This window comes from Toxorhynchites rutilus, chromosome 1 (assembly GCF_029784135.1).
Source record: "Toxorhynchites rutilus septentrionalis strain SRP chromosome 1, ASM2978413v1, whole genome shotgun sequence".
Lineage (NCBI taxonomy): Eukaryota > Metazoa > Arthropoda > Insecta > Diptera > Culicidae > Toxorhynchites > Toxorhynchites rutilus.
The window spans coordinates 163,996,052-164,017,556 of NC_073744.1; the positions used below are offsets into that span (position 1 = coordinate 163,996,052).

Below are 21,505 nucleotides of genomic sequence, written 5' to 3' on the forward strand. Positions count from 1 at the left end.
TGCTTCGATATAGACATTCCGTTTTTTCTGTTTTTTAATCGCTTTTGCTCTCTTTTTTTATTTAAACAATATTTGATCTATTCTTTATTTTCCATATTCAAACATCTTGGGGGTCTCCGTAGCCATATTGGTTACGCGTTCGCTTAGTAAGCGATCGATCGTGAGTTCAAAACTCAGGGCCCTCATTGACCATCTTTGTGTTGTTACAGAATAGCTACGTCCATGCAACAATCATCAGCGATGGAGATCGATCCACGGTCGAAATAAGATCGATTCATCCATACAACTGCTCTGCCCTGCAGACTGTGCAGACACATCGGGCTACTGTTCTATAAATAACTCAACAATGATCAATCAACTGTCTCCGCTGTCCGGTGGTCCAACTGGATAATGGAAGAACAGAAAGAATAACTCTTACGCCTAAATGGCTACTGTGTGAATGTACCATATGTAATGGTATAGAAGGAATACTGGCGAATGGCAACTGTGTAATGTGCTAATTATAGATAAGATAACCATGTGACATGTACACGATTAAAATTCGGCTCTGTTACAGCTAAAATGCTGATGAGCCTTAAGTAAATAAATGGGATAAAAAAAAACAAACATCTTCAATTCATTCCAATTTTCGGATTCTTTGGTGATTCGATTCTTCAACTTCTCCCTGATATTCGTGTTCTTCTTAGCAGAATGAAGCTTAAATTTATCAGCTTTGTCAATTGTAGAAGAAATAACGGAACAATTTCTTCTACAATTGTTGATTCCCTTTCATGTTTCCCATGCATTGAAATTCTTTCCTTTAATTTTCTTGAAACATATTTTTGTTAAAGATGAACGCAACAATGAACAAAAGCATTGGAGAAGATGAAAAATCAAAGAATATAGACGAAGTAACGAGACGGGGCAGTAAATGTTGGTTTCATTTTATTACGAAGAACAGATTGAGGTCGAGATCGGGAAAAAATGAAATAATCTAAGTATCACAAAATCCAAAAATAAAAAAAAAACATAATTAAATAAAAGTAAGAATCCCTAAATATGACAAGCGAAGATCTAGTTTAGTATTCATAGTTCGGATGAACAAAAAACGGTGAGATCATTTTATTGAAACGCTAAAACCAACATGGGAAGTTTTCAATAAAGAGCAATTAAGATTCTTTGATTTTTTCACGATCTCGATCTCGATCTGTTCTTCGTAATAAAATGAAACCAAAATTTACTGCCTCGTCTCGTTACTTCTTCTATATTATTTGATTTTTCATGTTCTGCAATGAATTGCTACTTTTATTTTTTGTTCATTTTTACATTCATTTTTTTTTGTTCTTATTGGAGATTTTCAATTTTAAATATCTCATAACTTTTTTTTTATTAATTTTTCAATCGTTGTTAGGTGGATTTCTGTTGAAGATTTGATCAAAGATCATGTTCTTTGAACAATTCTCAATTTTTTTGTCATGAAATTAACTTTGATTCTTCTATTATCCTTCTAGGTAACTCTTAGGTTTTTTTTCCTTGGATTGCCAAATTGCAGAAAGCTTTGGTGTTACCATTCTTTCGATTCTGGTTTTATGTATTATTTGACTCCTTCATAAATCTATAGATTCTATGAATTCTCTCATTTTTTTCTATTCTCTCGCTCTGTCTTTTTTTTAATTTTGTTTTCCTCTATTTATTTCTCTGCTTTCCTTTCTTCTATTTCTTGTTGCATTTCTCTTTGCTTTCCTCTATGTCTTTTTCTGCTTTCCTTCTTTTCTTTTTCTCTCTGTTTCGCTCTGTATTTCTGACTCATAGTTTTTCTCTTTTCCCCTCTCTGTCTTTCTTTTTTCTTCGTTTTTGTCTTCCTCTCTGCATTTTTTGTCCTTCTTCATGTCTTTCTCTGTTTTTCTGTCTTTTCTCTCTCTCTCTCTCTCTCTCTTTCTTTCTCTCTTTATCTGATTTTCTCTGTTTATTTCTTTCTTTCTCTGCTTTTCTCTTTCTGTTTTCTCTTTCTTTCTCTCTTTCTCTTTTCTTTTTCTTGTTGTATTTCTCTCTGCTTTCCTCTATGTCTTTCTCTGCTTTTATTTCTTTCCTTTTCTCTCTGTTTAGCTCTGTATTTCTGACTCATAGTTTTTCTTTTTTCCCCTCTCTGTCTTTCTTTCGTTTTCTTCGTTTTTGTCATCCTCTCTGCATTTTTGGCCTTCTTTAAGTCTTTCTCTGTTTCTTTCTCTGGTTTTCTGTCTTTTTTTTCTCTCTCTCTCTCTTTCTCGTTTTCTCTCTTTATCTGATTCTCTCTATTTCTCTCTGTTTATTTCTGTCTTTCTCTGCTTCTCTCTTTCTCTCTGTTTTCTCTTTCTTTTTCTCGATCTTTTTTTTATTTTTCTGTTTTTCTTTGTTTCTTTTTGTTTTTCTGTTTCTCTCCGTCTTTCTTTGTTTATCTCTGTATTTTTGTCGTTTTTAGTTTCTCTATCTTTCTATGTTTCTCTTTGTCTTTCTTTGCCTCGCTTTCTATCTTCCTGTCTATCTTTTTCCACTCTCTATTTTGAGGTTTCTTTATCTGTAGCAAAGCGGGAATTCCATTATTGTTGCATCAGAGATTCGCTACCGCAATCATGCTCTTCGGAACATAATGAGATGAAATTTATCCGTTTTAAACTGATTTATCTCATTCTTTCTTCATTCTTCTGTTTTTTAATTATTTTTTTCAGATTCTAATAAACCATCATTTTCATATTTTCGATCACTCTTCAATCCTAATTTTGGCAACTGTGTAATGTGCTAATTATAGATAAGATAACCATGTGACATGTACACGATTAAAATTCGGCTCTGTTACAGCTAAAATGCTGATGAGCCTTAAGTAAATAAATGGGATAAAAAAAAACAAACATCTTCAATTCATTCCAATTTTCGGATTCTTTGGTGATTCGATTCTTCAACTTCTCCCTGATATTCGTGTTCTTCTTAGCAGAATGAAGCTTAAATTTATCAGCTTTGTCAATTGTAGAAGAAATAACGGAACAATTTCTTCTACAATTGTTGATTCCCTTTCATGTTTCCCATGCATTGAAATTCTTTCCTTTAATTTTCTTGAAACATATTTTTGTTAAAGATGAACGCAACAATGAACAAAAGCATTGGAGAAGATGAAAAATCAAAGAATATAGACGAAGTAACGAGACGGGGCAGTAAATGTTGGTTTCATTTTATTACGAAGAACAGATTGAGGTCGAGATCGGGAAAAAATGAAATAATCTAAGTATCACAAAATCCAAAAATAAAAAAAAAACATAATTAAATAAAAGTAAGAATCCCTAAATATGACAAGCGAAGATCTAGTTTAGTATTCATAGTTCGGATGAACAAAAAACGGTGAGATCATTTTATTGAAACGCTAAAACCAACATGGGAAGTTTTCAATAAAGAGCAATTAAGATTCTTTGATTTTTTCACGATCTCGATCTCGATCTGTTCTTCGTAATAAAATGAAACCAAAATTTACTGCCTCGTCTCGTTACTTCTTCTATATTATTTGATTTTTCATGTTCTGCAATGAATTGCTACTTTTATTTTTTGTTCATTTTTACATTCATTTTTTTTTGTTCTTATTGGAGATTTTCAATTTTAAATATCTCATAACTTTTTTTTTATTAATTTTTCAATCGTTGTTAGGTGGATTTCTGTTGAAGATTTGATCAAAGATCATGTTCTTTGAACAATTCTCAATTTTTTTGTCATGAAATTAACTTTGATTCTTCTATTATCCTTCTAGGTAACTCTTAGGTTTTTTTTCCTTGGATTGCCAAATTGCAGAAAGCTTTGGTGTTACCATTCTTTCGATTCTGGTTTTATGTATTATTTGACTCCTTCATAAATCTATAGATTCTATGAATTCTCTCATTTTTTTCTATTCTCTCGCTCTGTCTTTTTTTTAATTTTGTTTTCCTCTATTTATTTCTCTGCTTTCCTTTCTTCTATTTCTTGTTGCATTTCTCTTTGCTTTCCTCTATGTCTTTTTCTGCTTTCCTTCTTTTCTTTTTCTCTCTGTTTCGCTCTGTATTTCTGACTCATAGTTTTTCTCTTTTCCCCTCTCTGTCTTTCTTTTTTCTTCGTTTTTGTCTTCCTCTCTGCATTTTTTGTCCTTCTTCATGTCTTTCTCTGTTTTTCTGTCTTTTCTCTCTCTCTCTCTCTCTCTCTCTCTTTCTTTCTCTCTTTATCTGATTTTCTCTGTTTATTTCTTTCTTTCTCTGCTTTTCTCTTTCTGTTTTCTCTTTCTTTCTCTCTTTCTCTTTTCTTTTTCTTGTTGTATTTCTCTCTGCTTTCCTCTATGTCTTTCTCTGCTTTTATTTCTTTCCTTTTCTCTCTGTTTAGCTCTGTATTTCTGACTCATAGTTTTTCTTTTTTCCCCTCTCTGTCTTTCTTTCGTTTTCTTCGTTTTTGTCATCCTCTCTGCATTTTTGGCCTTCTTTAAGTCTTTCTCTGTTTCTTTCTCTGGTTTTCTGTCTTTTTTTTCTCTCTCTCTCTCTTTCTCGTTTTCTCTCTTTATCTGATTCTCTCTATTTCTCTCTGTTTATTTCTGTCTTTCTCTGCTTCTCTCTTTCTCTCTGTTTTCTCTTTCTTTTTCTCGATCTTTTTTTTATTTTTCTGTTTTTCTTTGTTTCTTTTTGTTTTTCTGTTTCTCTCCGTCTTTCTTTGTTTATCTCTGTATTTTTGTCGTTTTTAGTTTCTCTATCTTTCTATGTTTCTCTTTGTCTTTCTTTGCCTCGCTTTCTATCTTCCTGTCTATCTTTTTCCACTCTCTATTTTGAGGTTTCTTTATCTGTAGCAAAGCGGGAATTCCATTATTGTTGCATCAGAGATTCGCTACCGCAATCATGCTCTTCGGAACATAATGAGATGAAATTTATCCGTTTTAAACTGATTTATCTCATTCTTTCTTCATTCTTCTGTTTTTTAATTATTTTTTTCAGATTCTAATAAACCATCATTTTCATATTTTCGATCACTCTTCAATCCTAATTTTTCATATTCTTAATTATAGATTCCTTCATTATTGGCCCTCCATTGGCATTAGTTTAATTCAAATGGTAGAACCATGTTTTCTGTTTTTAAAACTATTTTGTCTATATTTTTGTAGTTCGAATGATTTTTAGTCAATGCTTTATTGTGTTTAGGAATTTTTACTTTTCTAGATGATGCTTGAATTCTCTGGTACTTCAATTCTTGGGTCACTCTGTTTCTTTGTTTCTTTTTTCTGTGTCTCTCTGTAAACCTTTGTCATCCGTTCTCTCTTCCGGTCAGTATTTCTCGATTTATTCCTTTCTCTCTGTTTTTCTTTGCTTGCCTTTGCTTCTCAGTGTCTTTGTTTTTCTGTTTTCCTGCTTCCCTCTGGCTCTCTTTTGTTCGCTTTTCTCTCACGCTCTCTCGCTTTTTCGCTTTCTCTCTCTCTCTCTCTCTCTCTCGTTTTTTCGCTTCCTCTCTCTCGCTTTTTTGCTTTCTCTCTCTCCCTCTCTCTCTTTCTCTCCCTTCCTTCCTTCCTTCAAATCTGCGAATTAGTTTGGTTCGATTTACAGTTTCAGATTCCAAGGTTCCTCAATTTTGAGAATATTTGTTCGTCTGATATCCAATTCCTCGATTGGGAATGATCTAAATCGAAGACTATTGAATCCTTTGAAACTCGAAAACTTTTCAAAATTTAAACATTTAATTTCATTATATACAAAGTAAAGGTGAAAAAAAGTGAAAAGGTAGAGAAAAAGGCAGAAAGAAAAAGACGAATAGAAAGAGGGAAGCAAAGAAAGACAGAGAGAAACATAGAAATAACAAAGTTAAAAAAATAGAGAAAAATGAAAATCGATCAAATTCAAATAAATAACAAAATTATTAGCCAAATGACCACTCGATGAAGAGTAACAAATGCAGACAAATAATAACAGGTGCATAAATATTCCATTCAAATTGACACATCGGGACTCTTTCCCGTTCACATTTCACGGTGAAAATTAAATGAACGGTACGCCATTGATTTACGTTTCACGAGTTGGTGAAGCGTCAAAGATAATTAAGGATAATGAACACCTTTTAGATAGAAGTTATGAATGAAAGTTAACTTCTCCGCACCAAATTAGTGTTCAACGTAAATGGGAAAGTTTGTTTTCTTCATGTGGTAAAATAATCTCTGACAAAAATTGTATCTGAAGATAATTTTATATTATAATGATAAGTTTTAGGGGAAAAAACTGATTTCATATGCAGATGTCGACACCGTACCGTTGTCATCGCGGATGACACTTCATTTCGTTTTCACCGTGAAGTGGAAACGGGAATCAGGCCCATCATCTACTCCGGCCATATTTCTCGACCAATCTCCAATCGGAGACGCACACTCCAATTCCAGCTGGAGAATCAAAAATCGAATCGAATACTCCAATTCCGGAGACATTTTGTTTTGGGGGTTATCAGGTCATTAACAAATTCACCTTTCTAAGCAAGCGCTGCTCGTGGTTATATAACCTCCAAATGCAGTTGGCATCTTTTTTGCATGCAGACGCGCACCGCTTGCTGCTCTTTTTCCGTTTTTCTTCCGAGCTTCCGGCTCCGATCCTCCCCCACTCTCCAAGCTCCGCACTTTTATTAGTGATTAATCGATCGATCGATCGATCAAAGCAGCCGGACACACACGTGAGAGGGGAAGGTGCGCTGCGCTATTTTTTTTCTCCATGTGTTAGCATAGCACCAAAGACGCGAAAAGTCGGTGGTGGCGACGCGGTGAAGGCGCAGGCGCAGAGCAGCATTATGAAGGCAAACGGCGCGCGCTATTGACAATGAAAAATCCAAGATCTCATAAGAGTCAGCGGCGGCTGCCCCGGTGATTCCGTCGTTTTTCGCTTTGGACCTTATGCAACACTAACACCATCTCAGCAGCTTCACAGCAGTGGAGCGGCGCGGCGGTTGTGATTGTGTTGTGTGTCTTTGCTTTTGCTGCGCCGCCGTCTCATTCGTCTCATTGCTGACGGTCATTCGGTTGTGTTTTGTGTTATGTAGGTCGAGTCGAGTCGAGTCGATTTGCTTTATTTGCTCTCTGTTCTTTCGCGCTTGTCGTTGTCTTTCTCTTTCCCTCCCGGCGGCGAAGTGAAGTGTTCTCGGGCGGCTTTCCGAGAATAATTGAAAACCAAATTCGAAAACATTTTGTATCTTTTCGCTCGGGGAAAGTGTGTGATGCTTTTGTGTGACATATTAAGTATTGGACACAGCAGAATGAGAATGCCATCATCGTCGTCGATTGAAACCGGTTTCCGTAACTGGACGATCGTAATGGACGAATTCGAGACCTTTGACGAAATTATCCTACTTTCCTTCACGGACCAGCGGTGGATCCATTCAATGTTATTCTTCCGATGCGCAATTATCTGAACATATGTTTCATGTAACTATTTCCTTTTCTTTCTTTCGTTTTTTGGCTCCCCCCAATTAACCCAAAGGAGAAATTGTTCCAAGAAGAAGGGATGTTCTTTCCGGTTTTCACGCGCATTCTGCGCGCACATGTTGTGTATTGTTGGTTCCGAGAGCAAGAAAAAACAGAGTGGACGCAACTGCTGTTGCTTCGCGGCGCAAATAAATTGCAATCGAGAGATCGAGTTCGAGTTCGTCGCCGCCACGGCAGGCCCGCAAGTCTTTCGTGGTGGTCCCCTCAAATGTTGAATGGCCCATCGCTGAGTCCCTCGGTTCAATTATTCGAAAATTTAAATAAGAGAATTTCCAAATTCGGAGATTTCAAAACTTGGAAAATCTTGAATTTTGAAAATTGGATTTTTTCCCATTTTAAATATTGAAAATTTTCTGTTTTTACACGATTTTTTTTTCTAAATTTCACCAAATTTCAATTTTAAGAATTTTTGATAGGCGAAAGTTTTAGTGTTCCATTCTTCTAAAAATTGAATTTCTTAATGGCTTCAGAATTTTCATAAATTTTAATTTTTAAATTCTTAAATTTCGGAATTTTCGTAATTTAGAATTTTTGAAATTTTCGATTTTAAAAATTTTGGACTGTCAAAAATTTCAATTTATTGAAATTTCAATTTTCCAAAAATTTAAAGTCATGAAATTTTAAATTTTTTTTTTCAGAATTATTCATATTATCGAAATTAAAAATTTTAAAATTTTGAAATTGAAACTGAAAATAATTAATTCCTTAAAATTTAAAAATCCAAGAATTGCTATTTTTAATTTCTATGCAAACACTGCAAAGTATTTCAAAATTTGTAATTTTCAGAACTAGAAATTGAAAACATAATTTTTTGATATTTTGAATTTTCAGGAATTTAAAATTTTCAGAGGATTAGATAGTTTTCAGTTTGTAAAAAAATAATTTTTCAGAATTTGAAATTTTTGGAATTTTCCATTTACGGAATTCATGTTTCCAATCATGCATTTATTCATTTTCAATTCTTCGGTATTTCAATTTCAATTTTTTATTTCAAAATTTTATTTTTTTCCTAACATTGCAATTTTAAATTTTTATAATTATTTCACTTTTGAATTTTTTGATTTTTTATTTTAGTGTTTTAATTTTTCAATTTAATTTTTTCGATTTTTTCAATTTTATAATTTTAGAATTTCAAGAATATTTTTGATGCTCAATTGTAATTTTTTTAAATGTTAATTTTTTATGAATTTCAAATTTTAGTAATTCTTAATTTTTGAAAATTAGAAATTTTTAAGATTTTGAATTTTCCGAAATTGATATTTGAAAATTTTCAAAAATTGTGAATTTCGAAGGTTCCAAATTCCGGAGATTCGACGAATTCTAGAAACCCTCAATCTTCATGATTTTTAATTTACGGAACTCTTTATAATTTTATAAATTTTTAATTTCCGAAATAAAACTTTTAGTTCTGAGAATTTTTAATTTTTTGATTTTTGTTGTTTTCAATCTCCAATTTTCTAAGTTTTCAATTTTCCATTTTTAGGAATTTATAGGTTTTTTTAAATTCTCAGTTTTTCTAAAATTTCATTTTTCGAATTTTTCAATTTTCGGAATTTTCAATTTTCAGAATTTAAAATTTCCGAAATGTTTAATTTTAAGAAATTTCTATTTAGAAAATTTATATTTTTCGAAATATTTCATTCAAGAAATTTTAATTTATATTTGTATTTTGCATTTTTTTTTTAAATTTTCAATTTCTGGTCATTTTGTTTTTGGGAATGTTCGATTTTTGAAATTTTGAATTCTCGGAAAAAAAATAAAAAAATATATACAGGTAAACTTTGATATAACGTATATTTCACTTTCAAAATTGTGCGTTGTATCGAATTGTACGTTATATCGAAGCATAATAAGTACTCACAAACGTAGTCCATAATACAATGTTGTGTTGCTGTTTTAGTAAAGTTAATGAATAACTTCAATCAGAAGATTAAGCCAGCCTTTCTCATGATGTTTCCTTTCGTACTGTTGATTGAAGCTTGATTCATTTAGAATCCGGAATCACAAAACCAGCTGTATTTCGGAAATGATTGAAGGCACAAAACTTGTTTTAGCAACACAATACGGATAATTCATTGTTCTATCAGAAAAAAAAGTATTGAAAAAAAATTTCCTTCACACTTTGGAAGAGTGTACGTTATATCGAGATAAAATGTACGTTATATCGAGGGTACGTTATAACGAGGGTACGTTATATCGAAGTTTCCCTGTAAATATAATTATTATTTTTGAAATTGTCAATTTAGAATGTTCGAAGTTCCAAATTTTCATTCTTCAATAATTTCAACTATGGGCATTTGTAATTTTTGAAATTTTTAATTTTCTTTTTTCTGAAAAAAATATATTTTTTTTTATGGTCAATTCCAAATTTTCAAGATGTAGATTTTTTATGAATGTAAAATTTTTGGAAAAAAAATTTTGGAATAATTAATTTGAGTTTTCGGAATTTTCAATGTTTACAATTTGAATTTTCATAAATTTTTAACTTTACTAATTTTTAGTTTTCTGAAATATCCGTCTTTCAGAATTTTAAATTTTCGGAATTTTAAATTCACGAAATTGAGTGAATTTTGGAGTCTAGATATCGAGATTCTATCGAGATTTTCAATGGTTTTGTAAATTCAAATGTTTAAGAATTTTAACTATCAGAATTTAAAATTTTCAACAATTTAAATTTTTGTAATTTTTAATTTTCGGAATTTTTGGAATCTTTTTTCTTTGAAACTTTAAATTCTCGTTATTAAAAATTTCAATTTTCAATGAATTTAAACAATTTTTTTTTTCAAATTTTAAGTTTATCATTTTTCAGAATTTTAAATTATCCAGGGGAATTCTTGAATTTTAGAAATTTTATTATTCGAAATTTTAGATTTTCAGAAATTAAAATTTTCGAAATTTTCAATGTTATGATTTTTTTTTTCCTTTAGAATGTTATGAATTTGAAGTTCCAAAAATTTTTAGCTTTAGGAATTTCTCGAAACTATTTATTTTCGAAAATATGTATTAATTTTTTGGAATTTAAAATTTTTGGAATTTGAAATTCAAGAAATTGATTGAATTTAGAACTCACGAAATTCAATTTTTTTCTAAATTTTCAATGGTTTTCGGAAATTTTAATGTTAAAGGATTTTTAATTTTCAGAATTTAAAGATTTCGAACAATTTAAAATTGGTAATCTCTAGTTTCCGGGATTTTTAATTTTCGGAATTTTCGGAATCTTTACTTTTCAAAATTTTCAAAATTTTTAATTCTCGTTATCATTAATTTGCGTTATTTCCTCACTTCCTTATTTTCAGAATTTTCATTTTGTTTAATTTTCGACATACCAAATTAATTAAGTTTTTAATTAAAGAAATTTCAATTTAAGGAATTTTCTAATTTTGGAATTTTAGGATATTTAGTATTTTAAAGTTTGAAAATTTTATATTCATAAAGTTCCTAATTTTGGATTATTTAAATTTTGAATTTTCCCAAATTTTTCCGAGAAAAAAATTTATGCTCAATTCTCAATTTTCCAAATTTTTCAATTATTGTAAGATTTCGAAAATTTTCTAAATTCCATTTTTTTTTAATTTTTTGGTTTTTAGAAATTCTGATTTTCGTTTTTTTCGATGTTCAGGATTTGAAATTTACAAAATTTTTAACTTCAGGAATTTTAGGTTCCTAAATTAAATTTGCAACTTTCGGAAATTTTCAGAATTTGAAAAATTCGGATTGAACAGGATCAGGATTGAAAATTAACAGGATCCGAATTTACGGAATTGAAAATATTGAAATTTTCGATGGTTTTCTGAAATTTAAATGTTTAAGAATTTTAATTTTTAGAATTCAGAATTCTTGGAAATTTTAAGAATTTAAATTTTTTTGAAAATTTCATTCTTCCGGATGTTTAATTTCCGAAATACCAAATTATCTAAGTTCATAATGTCAAGTTTTACGATTTTAAATTTCAGGAAATTCCGTATTTCCGGAATTTTGAATTCATGAAGTTCTTAATTTTGGAATATCAAAATTTTCAGAATTTTAAATTTCCTGAAATTTTTCTGAAAAACAAATATTTTCAGTGCTCGATTCTCAATTTTTTATTTTTCGATTTTTTATATTTTTTTTTTAAATTTATTTTCGTATTTTTTACTGTTCAGAATTTGAAATTTACAAAAAATTTAAATTCAGAAATTTTTTAGGAGACTATTAAATTTCTAATTTTCGGAATTCATTTTTCAGAATTTGAAATTTTCGGAACAGAATTAACTGGAACTGAACTTAAATTCATGGAATTGAAAGTATCGTTTTTTTTTCTTTTTAGAATTTTCAATTAAGATAATCTTCAAAGTTGGAGATTTCAATTTTCCAAATTTTCTTTCAATTTGCAAAATCTTCAATTTTAAAAATTTATTCTTTTTCCCTTTTTTAATTTTACAATTTTTGGGATTTTGAATTCTCGAATTTTTCTCTTTTTTTCGAGTTTCACCAATTTCAAATTCTAGGAATTTTCGATTGCCAGAATTTTCAGTTTTCCATTCTTCTAAAAATTGAATTTCCCAAAGGTTTCCAATTTTCCAATTTTAGGCATTTTCAAGTTTTTGGAAAGTTTTTCCGGAATTTAGAATTCTCAAAGTTCTTAATTTATTTCAATATTTCAATATTCTAAATTACTAGTTTACAGAAAGTTAAAATTCTGGAAATTTTGAAATTTCTTACATTGGAAATTTCCAAAACTAAAAATTTCAAACATAGGATATCCAAAAAGTTCAAATTTAGAAAACTAAAAAATTCAGAAATTGACCTTTTGATTATTTAATGATTACTTCAACATTTTTTAAAGCAATCAATTTTCGCAAATTTTGAATTTCTGAAATTTTTGAAACTTTTGCGCTCACTGACGTGAACCGCTTTGCCCATCTCTAAGCTCACTGCTGTCAACGCGAATTTTTCATGTTGATATCAGACAATGAGCAGGTAACTATTTCAATTTCAACAGAACAACAATTATTTCTCTGAGTGTGAAGATTAATAGATAATTTTGGGAAGATTATTCGTATCGCAATAGCTGACAAATATTCGATTAGTTGATGAACGATTAACTTCAAAAGCCGGACATCACTAGGTGCAAAAAAAATGCAATTGAATTCGAGTTCGCTGCCGCCTCCACGGCATGCTCGCAAGTCTTTCGTGGTGGTCCTCTCAGCCGATGATGACTGAGTCCCTCGGTGTGCGATGTGCGAGATTGTGATCTTCCCGCCCTCCCCCGAGAAAGGTTTCGGCTGGAAAACAAGAACAATTCTGGGAAAAGCTTAGGCCCCGCAGCGAAAAAAAATCCCCCGCAACAATAGTTCATCATCGAAGCATTGCCCTCGCTCCGGTTAAGGTTTTTTTTGCCGCGCGCATCGCAGATCGCATGTCTAGAACTCTCTTTTCATGTGTTTCTAGGTTTCTCATCTCCCCCCCGGAGGGAAAAAAATAGAAGAAAAAAAACATTGATCCCACGCTCATGACCGCGTCACGCCAGCGCTGCGTGACGCGAACTTCGTTCTGCCAGTAGTGGTAGTCTCTTGGGAATCGATTTAAATTACGCCAAGTCATGCTGTCTAAATTAGCAATTTCAAGCCAATTGACCAATTCTAACCCTCCACTTCCCTTTTCTCTCTTTTCTTCTTTTCTCACACACAGTTCGTACCATCTTCGGCGAGGAGAACCGCCTGAGTCCACCCTGTCGCGAGGGATCCACCTCGCCATCATCCTCGATTTTCTCATCCGCCAACAACAATGCAGCGGTCCACAACTTCTCCAGCGTCGTTGGAAGCAACTCGCCGCCGCCGCCACCGCCGTCCTCATCATCATACTCACGATTCCTGCAGCGCACAATTGCCAAAGAACAACAACAGCCACAACCACAGCAGCCGGACGTCACCCCGGTTCGGCGATTCTTCTCGTCGATCCTGGGCGGTGAGATTCCGTACGGGAGCCGTGGACACGTCCTCACCCAGGCCGAGCGCAAGGAGTATCCTCCTCCAAGCCGTCCGGCAGTTCCACCACAGCCCCAGCTGGAGAAGAAGGAACCACCACACAGTAGCGGCAGCGAGCCAACCCGGGAAGAACGCAATGTGCTCACCGAGGAGCGTCGTCCGGTGGTGACGATCGAGCCACCTCGATCACCGCCCCCGAAGGAGCGCATTCCATCGCCACCGCCGGCGCCCGGTCCGGTGGTACGATGTTCGGTTATTCAGCGAGCTCCAACGGCAGTCTGCTCGTCGTCTTCGTCGTCGCCCCGACAGAGTGGCCTGGAGAGCAGTCCGAAGGCGGTCGATCTGAAGGTGCGCGCTCCCGAGCTGGAACCCGAGCAGGAGCAACCGATCGATTATCACGTGCCGAAGAGGAGCGAGGGCGGGGAGAGTGCGTGCAAAGAGGGAGCCAACAACAAGAAGGAGGACGAAGAGAAGGAGAGACGGATGCGTGACGCACGAAGGGCCGCAATTCTGCACAGACACTTCCTGTCGATGCGTGCCCATCGATACGGGAAACTGAATGGGATTATGCAAGCCGCAGCGGGACATGGTCGGTCATCGAACGGGGGCGGACAGACCGGAGGTACTCACAGCGGCGGTGGTAATGTTAACTTCTCGTCGAGTTCAGGAGGATCTAGTGGAGCCAGCGGAGCTGGCGGTGGCGGTGGTGGTGCAATTGGAGGGGGTGGCGGCGGAGGAGCTGGAGGTGGTGGCATGGGAGGAGGTCGTGATGGACGCTCCAACTATGGACCGAACAGTCCCCCTACCGGATCGCTGCCACCATTCTACGAGAGTTTGAAGGGGGGGAACGCGGGTCTGAATGGGTACAACGCAAACGGGGGCTTCCTGAACTCCAACTGGACCAACATTGATTGCGACACCACGCAAGACCTCACCAACCTGGGAGCGTACGGAGAAAGTGCTGTGAACAGCAGTAACCCATCGAAACAATACTCAATGCTACAGAATGCCTACGGGATTGCCCTGAAAGACGAAGCCGATCTGGACTATGATTCTAAAATCGACTCACTGTCGAATCTGTACGGAAACTATGACGTCAACGATTCCATGATGGTCGACATGAACGGAGTGGGTGTTGATCCGCTCCAGTTCACAGCAACTCTCACGTTCTCATCCCCAGGAGACAACGCCCTGTTGGACAGTTTTACGGACGCGGTGGATTTGAGTCACTTCCTGAACCGACTCCCATCCGAGGATCACTCGAGCAACTGCAACGATCTTGAACTCACCTCGACGCCTTCGCTCACACCGGACTCCGTGGCAACCTCCCTTCAGCAGGTGGACGCCGTCGATGGTCTTGAACAGTACCCCGAACATCTTATGCTCACCCGCAGCTACAGTACCAACTTCAACAACAACAACACCCACAAATACATGCACCAGCACCAGCACCAGCAGCAGCATCCGGACCACCCACCCAGCTACCAAACTCCCCACCAGTTCCAATCGCTCAGCAGCTTCGACCTCGACTCCCACAGCAATCTGTCGCTACCATCGCCCAACAGCAACTCCCTCCAGTCACCCTCGTCCTCGTCGACGCCACCTTCGTCATCCTCGGCGGCAGCAGCAGCTGCTGCTGCGGCTGCGGCCGCTGCCGCCATGGCCGCTGGTCTACCCGGCCATGGTCACCACACATCCGCCGCACTGGTAGGAGCGCCCGGAGTCGTGACGGCGCCACCACCGGCCGTTGTCGCCTCCACCATCCAAAACGTAAGTCGAATCTCCAACAGTAGTAGGGCCGACAGCCGCCGGTCATCGTCGTTCTATCACATTTCTTCCTCCACTGCCGCCGCCGTGGCCGCGACATCGACGACGACTCGGTCGTCACTCTCACCGTCGTTGTCGTCGTCACCGTCACTATCGGTCTCGCTGTCGTCCTCACCGGCTTCACCGTGCTCAGTGGCGACCGGCGCCACAACCCTGTCCTCACCGCCTCTGTCCACCATTCCCCTGTCTCCGATTGTGGCCGACGTGAAATTGAATGTCTTACAGCAAAGGGTAAGCCCCCGCGTGTTGTTGTTGTTGTGTTCTCCCCCCTCACCCACACTACTAGCTTTTTCTCATTCGCTCACTCACACATGCACACATAATTTGACATGTACATACACCAAAGACAGACTAAAACACGCGGAAGGGGGTAGTTCGATAAGAGACCTTCTCTGTTTAGTTAGGCCTTGTCTTCAAGACATTCCTTCAGACCTTCAAATCATGCCCCTATAAAATCTATTGGGACCTTCAATAAGTTCTCGATCCTGCCTGCCGCGTACAAATGGAAGTCATTCCTCCATGGGATTGTGTCTGGCGATAAAAAATGGATTTATTTCGAGAATCCTAAGTGTCAAATATCTTGGGGTAAGTCCACGGGAATCATCAAAATCGGTTGCACGGCCAGATCCCACTGAGATTAGAAGCGATTGATCTTCTATGAGCTATTGAAACCTGACGAAATCGTTAATACTGAAAGCTATTTATTTTCTTCTGTCAGAAATCGATTTTTTTGAGACGAACCAAGTTTCAAAAAGTAAATTTTTGAAAAAAAAATTCGAGATAAAAGTAAATCTCATTTTTTGGGATTGTGCTAACGTAAGAACTAATGTACATAACACTATACGCGGGTCGCGACAGGACACAACACTCATTGTTCTTACAAACGAAAAAAGGATGTTAAATTTACCGTTTTTAGTCGACCGGTTTCGGGCTCGATGCTGCCCATCTACGGGACGATGTCAGATGTCCAGTCGAGCCCGAAACCGGTCGAGTAAAAAGGTAAATTTAACATCCTTTTTACGTTTATAAAAACAATAAGTGTTGTTTCCTGTCGCGTCCCGCGTATAGTGTTGTATAACGGTAAATCTCGACGTTTCATGCAATTTGAAGACATTTGGCAACATTTTCTTTTTCAAAAAAACCCCGATTTCGATTTTCAGAAAACTTCAACTTTGATGTCTTTGCGATACTAGTAAATAACGTCCGATTGAGCTTAAATTTTTCATAGGGTAGCTTTGCGCGGGAATCAATATTTTGCAGGAAGTCCCATTGGAAAATTCGGGATGACCATTTTCATTGACGCTCTAGGCTCCATTCATTGTAATCGCCAAAGTGTTTTGTTTCAATTTCGAAAGGGCGCTCGCAGCTATTCAATTGTAAGATCCATCCGTTTCATTTGACCTAGAGGGATTTTCCCGGACCCTTTTCCAGAGCAGTTTATACTCAAAAAACGAATCTGAATTTCTCAGAATTTATTTCAATTTCTTTGTTTTTCTTTTATTTTTCTATTTGTTTCAAACTTTTTTCGAATTAATCTGAATGTTTCTAAATTTGTATTTTGTCTGATTTTTTTTTTATCATTTATTTAAATTTTTCTGATTTTATCTCAATCTCTTTATCAGTTTGTGTATTTTCCATAAAAAAAATTTTTTCCATTTTTTCTCAATTTCTTCGATTTTATTAATTCCATAAAATTTCTTGCAATTTATTTGAATTTCTCTGAATATATCTCTATTTCTTTGATATTTTTTCTGAATTTCTCTATTTTTTTAGCTTTCTAATTCCATACGAAATAATTCAAATATCTTTTAATTTTTCTGAATTTCTTCAAATTCTTTTAAATGTTTTTGAATTCTTATGAATTTTTCAAAACATTTTCGAAAATGTTTTTCTCAGATTTTTTCTTAATTTTTTTGTGTTTTTCAGTATTTCTCTAATTTTTTCTCCCAATTAATCTAAATTTCTCTGAATTTCGTTGAAATTACTTGAAATCTCACTGATGTTTTCGGAATTTATTTCTTCTATACTTCTATTTCTATTTCTTCCGGATTTTTCTGATTTTTTCCAATTTTTTGCGAATTATTCTGATTGTCTCTGGATTTTTATGAATTCATTTGAATTTTTATAAATTTCTATGAATTTCTTCGTTTTTTTGGAATGTTTTTGAATTTTTCAGAATTGATTTCAATTTCTTTGTGTTTTTCTGCATTTTTCTTCGAATTAATCTGAATGTATCTAATTTTTTTTATTTTTCTGAAGCTTTCGGAATTTATTTAAATGTATCTGAATTTTGCTGATTTTTTTCTTAATTTCCCTAAATTCTTCAAATTTATCTGAATGTTCCCGAGTTTCTTTGATTTTTTTTCCTAAATTTCTTTGACGTTATTTGAATCCGAATTTTTGTTAGTTTTCCGGTATTTTCTGAATTGATTCGAAATCCTCTGAATTTACTAATTTGTTCGAATTTTTCTAAATATCTTTGTGTTTCCGAATTTGACGATTTTCAGATTTGATTTAAATTAAAAATTAATTTTTTTCCTGGTTTTCTCTGATGTTTTTTTTGGATTTCTTTGATTTCTCTGATTTATTTCGATTTCCTCGGTTTCTTCTGAAATTCTCTAAATTCTTCAAATTTTCTACGAATTTATTCCGAATGTGTCTGAATTTCTTTGATTTTTTACTGACTTTATTAGTATTTATTCAAATAGCTCTAAATTTCGCTGATTTTTTATGAATTTCTTAAAATTTCTTCGAATTAATTTGAATGTCTCTGAATTTCTCGGAATTTATTTCAATTTCTTTGTTATTTCCTGGATTTCTCTAAATTTTCCTATATTTTCTTTGAATTAATCTAAATGTTTCTGAATTTGTCTTGAATTCAAAAAATGTCTCCGAATTTCTCTGAATTTAGCAAAATTTCGTTTCTTTGTTTTTTTCTTCTAAATTTCTTCGAACTTGTTTGAATTTCTCAGAGTTTATTTGTATTTCTTTTGCCTTTTTTTTCTACTATTTCTAATTTTATTCGAATGAATTTGAATTTTATTTGAATCTATCTAATTTTTTTCCAATTCATTCGAATGTCTCTGAATTTCTCCGAAATTTTAAAAATTTCTCCAATTCCAAAGTTATCAGAGACATTTCAATCAATACAAAGAAACTAAGAGACATTCGAATTAATTCAAAGAAATCTAGATAGATTCAAATGCAATTCAGATTCATTCGAATAAGATTAGAAAAAATAGAGAAAATCAAAGCAATTTGTAGACATTCTGATAAATTTGAAGAAATTGAGTGAAATTCAGAAAAATGCAAAGAAATTTAGATAAATTCTGAAAAATTTAGAGACATTCATCTAAATTTTTCAGAATTTATCTAAATTTCTTTGTATTTTTCTGAATTTCACTCAATTTCTTCAAATTTATCAGAATGTCTTTAAATTTCTTTGATTTTTTCTATTTTTTTGTAATATTATTCGAATGAACCTGAATTGCATTTGAATCTATCTAATTTTCTTTGAATTAATTCGAATGTCTCTTAGTTTCTTTGTATTCATTGAAATGTCTCTGAGTTTCTCTTTAGTTTTATGAATTTCTCTCAATTTATCAGACTTTATCCTAAATTTCTTTGTATGTTTCTGAATTTCGTTAAATTTCTTCAAATTTATCTGAATGTCTTCAAATTTCTTGTATTTTTTCCTGGTTTTTTTTTTGACATTCAAATGAATCTATATTTTCCTAAATTTACTTCGATTCAATCTTCGGCTATCTCTGAATTTATTTCAATTATTTCTTACTTCTACTGAATTTCTCTGATTTTTTGTAATTTTTCAAAAATTTTCTTCGAGATTCAATGTTTTTTTCTAAATTTTTCCGAACTTATTGGAATTGATTGGAATGTCTCTGATTTTGTCACAATATATTTCAATTTCTTTAAATCCTTTTTTTTTAATTTTTCAAATTTTCTCCAAATTCATCTGAATGTCTGTGAATTTCTCAAATATTCTTCAAATTTATCTGAATGACTCCGAGTTTCTCTGATTTTTTCATCTTATAAAATTTCTAAATTTATAAATATATCTGAATTTCTTTATTTTTTTCAGATTTTTTTTGAATTTCTTCGATGTTTTTCGGAATTTTTCTTTCTAATTTTTCTTTGAATTAATATGAATGGTTCGGAATTTATAAGATTTTTAGGATTTTTTTTCATGTTTCTGAATTTCTGAATTCTTTTGTATTTTCCTGAATGAATGAATTTATCTGAACTTTCTTCGAAATAATCGGAATGTCTCTGAATTTCTCTGATTTCTTCTGCATTTCTTTGAATTTAGTAATTTTTTTCTGAATTTCTCTAAATTTCTTCGACATTATTTGAATGTTTCCGAGTTTCTCAAAATTCATTTCAATTGTATTTTGTATTTTGTATTTTTATGAATTTCTCAGAATTTTCCTAAATAATTGTATTAAATTTCGAATTAATCTGAATCTGAATTTCTGAGTTTCTTTGGATCGTTTCCGAATTTCTCCGAAGGATTCTGAATTTCTCTGATTTTTTCAAACCTTCTGCGATTTATCTGAATATCTTCAAATTTTTTTGAATTTCTTTGAGTTATTCTAATTTCTCGGGATTTCTCAAAATATATTTCAATTTCTTTGTTTTTTTTCTGAATCTTTCCTTTTTTTCTCAAATTCTCTTCGAATTAATCTCGCAATTTCTTTGAAGTTTTCTGAATTTTTCGAAATTTATTTGAATGTCTCTGAATTTCGCAGATTTTTTCCGGAATTTCTCAGAGTTTACACCTAGGTTTTTTTTACGCGGTTTTTTTACGAGGTTTTTTTACGCGGTTTTTTTTACGAGGTTTTTTTACGCGGATTTTCGAATTAACGCGGTTTTTTTTACGCGGATTTTCCAATTAACGCGGTTTTTTTACGCGGATCTTCCGAATCACGCGGTTTTTTTCTCGGATTTTCCGATTTTTGCGGGTAAACCTGAGCAACATTACTTCTCTCTCTCAGTTCATATCTCTCCCTTTCAAGCTCCCTCAGAGCGTATGCCGCACCCCATTACGATTCTCAAGAGGATTTTTATGTGACCTTTTTTTCTTTACGGGGAGTTTCCAATTAACGCGGATTTTTTTACGCGGATTTTCGAATTAACGCGGTTTTTTTTACGAGGTACGTATCCCCCGCGTAAAAAAAACCTGGGTGTATTTGTATTTCTCTAAATTTTCTTCGGAATAGTTTGAATGTCTCTGAGTTTCTCAATTTTTTTTGAATTTCCCCGTTTTTTCCTGAGATACATAGAGATACAGAGATACATAGGTCGTCGAAAAATGATCCTTCTCCAAGTTCTGGGGATACAGTCAATTAGTTGACTGTTAAAAAAGACAGTCAACACAAAAGCTCTTATCGAACTACTCTTGTCTACATACGTACAGATCCACATACATACACATACATTTACCACTCTGTGATTAGAGTAGTTTAGTTTTTTTTCGCTATCTCTTGTTTCTCTTGTTTGTTGGTTTGCTATCTTGGTTAGGGATGGGAATCACAATCTCGCTTTTCTGTACAAAAGATCGATCTTCATTCCGAGTGGCTTTTCTCCTCCCTCTGTTTGTCACTGTCAAGCCAAACTAACCTCACTCCTCCAAATGATTCTTCGAAATCTCATCATGTATTTCTCTTCTTTTTCCGACCCTTCCAGCTTGGCCTACCAGCGGAAGTGCAGCTCGAGTTCGTCAACGGTGGCCACGGCATCAAGAACCCGCTGGCCGTGGAGAACGTCCCCGGAAGGATCCGGGACGAGGACAAACACCATACCAAATTGCTGCTGCAGCAGCAGCAACAGCACCAGACCGAGATACTCAAGATGGACGACGGAAGCTGCGGTTCGGGCAGCGGTGGAGCCGGCTCGGGTGGTGAACACCACCACTCCGGCGGTGCCAACGGCAGCAGCAAGTTCGTCTGCCGGATATGCCAGAAGTCGTTCACGCTGCAGCGGTTGCTGAATCGGCACATGAAGTGCCACTCGGACGTCAAGCGCTACCTGTGCACGTTCTGCGGCAAGGGCTTCAACGACACGTTCGACCTGAAGCGACACACCCGGACGCACACCGGCGTCCGGCCGTACAAGTGCAATCTCTGCGAGAAGTCCTTCACCCAGCGCTGCTCGCTGGAGTCCCACTGTCTGAAGGTGCACGGCGTTCAGCATCAGTACGCGTACAAGGAGCGTCGCACGAAGGTAGGTCCCA

The 21,505-nt window shown here is 34.8% G+C and overlaps 1 protein-coding gene across 2 annotated transcripts in view; it reads left to right on the forward strand.

Annotated features, from left to right (window-relative positions):
• The window catches only part of LOC129762893 (transcriptional regulator ovo-like), an 83,395-nt gene that overhangs the window by 54,039 nt on the left and 7,851 nt on the right, over positions 1-21,505 (forward strand). The window contains exons 2-3 of one of the 2 annotated variants that reach the window (XM_055761487.1): positions 13,133-15,486; positions 20,959-21,495. In XM_055761487.1, coding sequence (XP_055617462.1) covers positions 13,133-15,486; positions 20,959-21,495 — 2,891 coding nt within the window. The remainder of the gene's footprint in view (positions 1-13,132; positions 15,487-20,958; positions 21,496-21,505) is intronic. The other variant, XM_055761488.1, reaches the window with a different exon arrangement.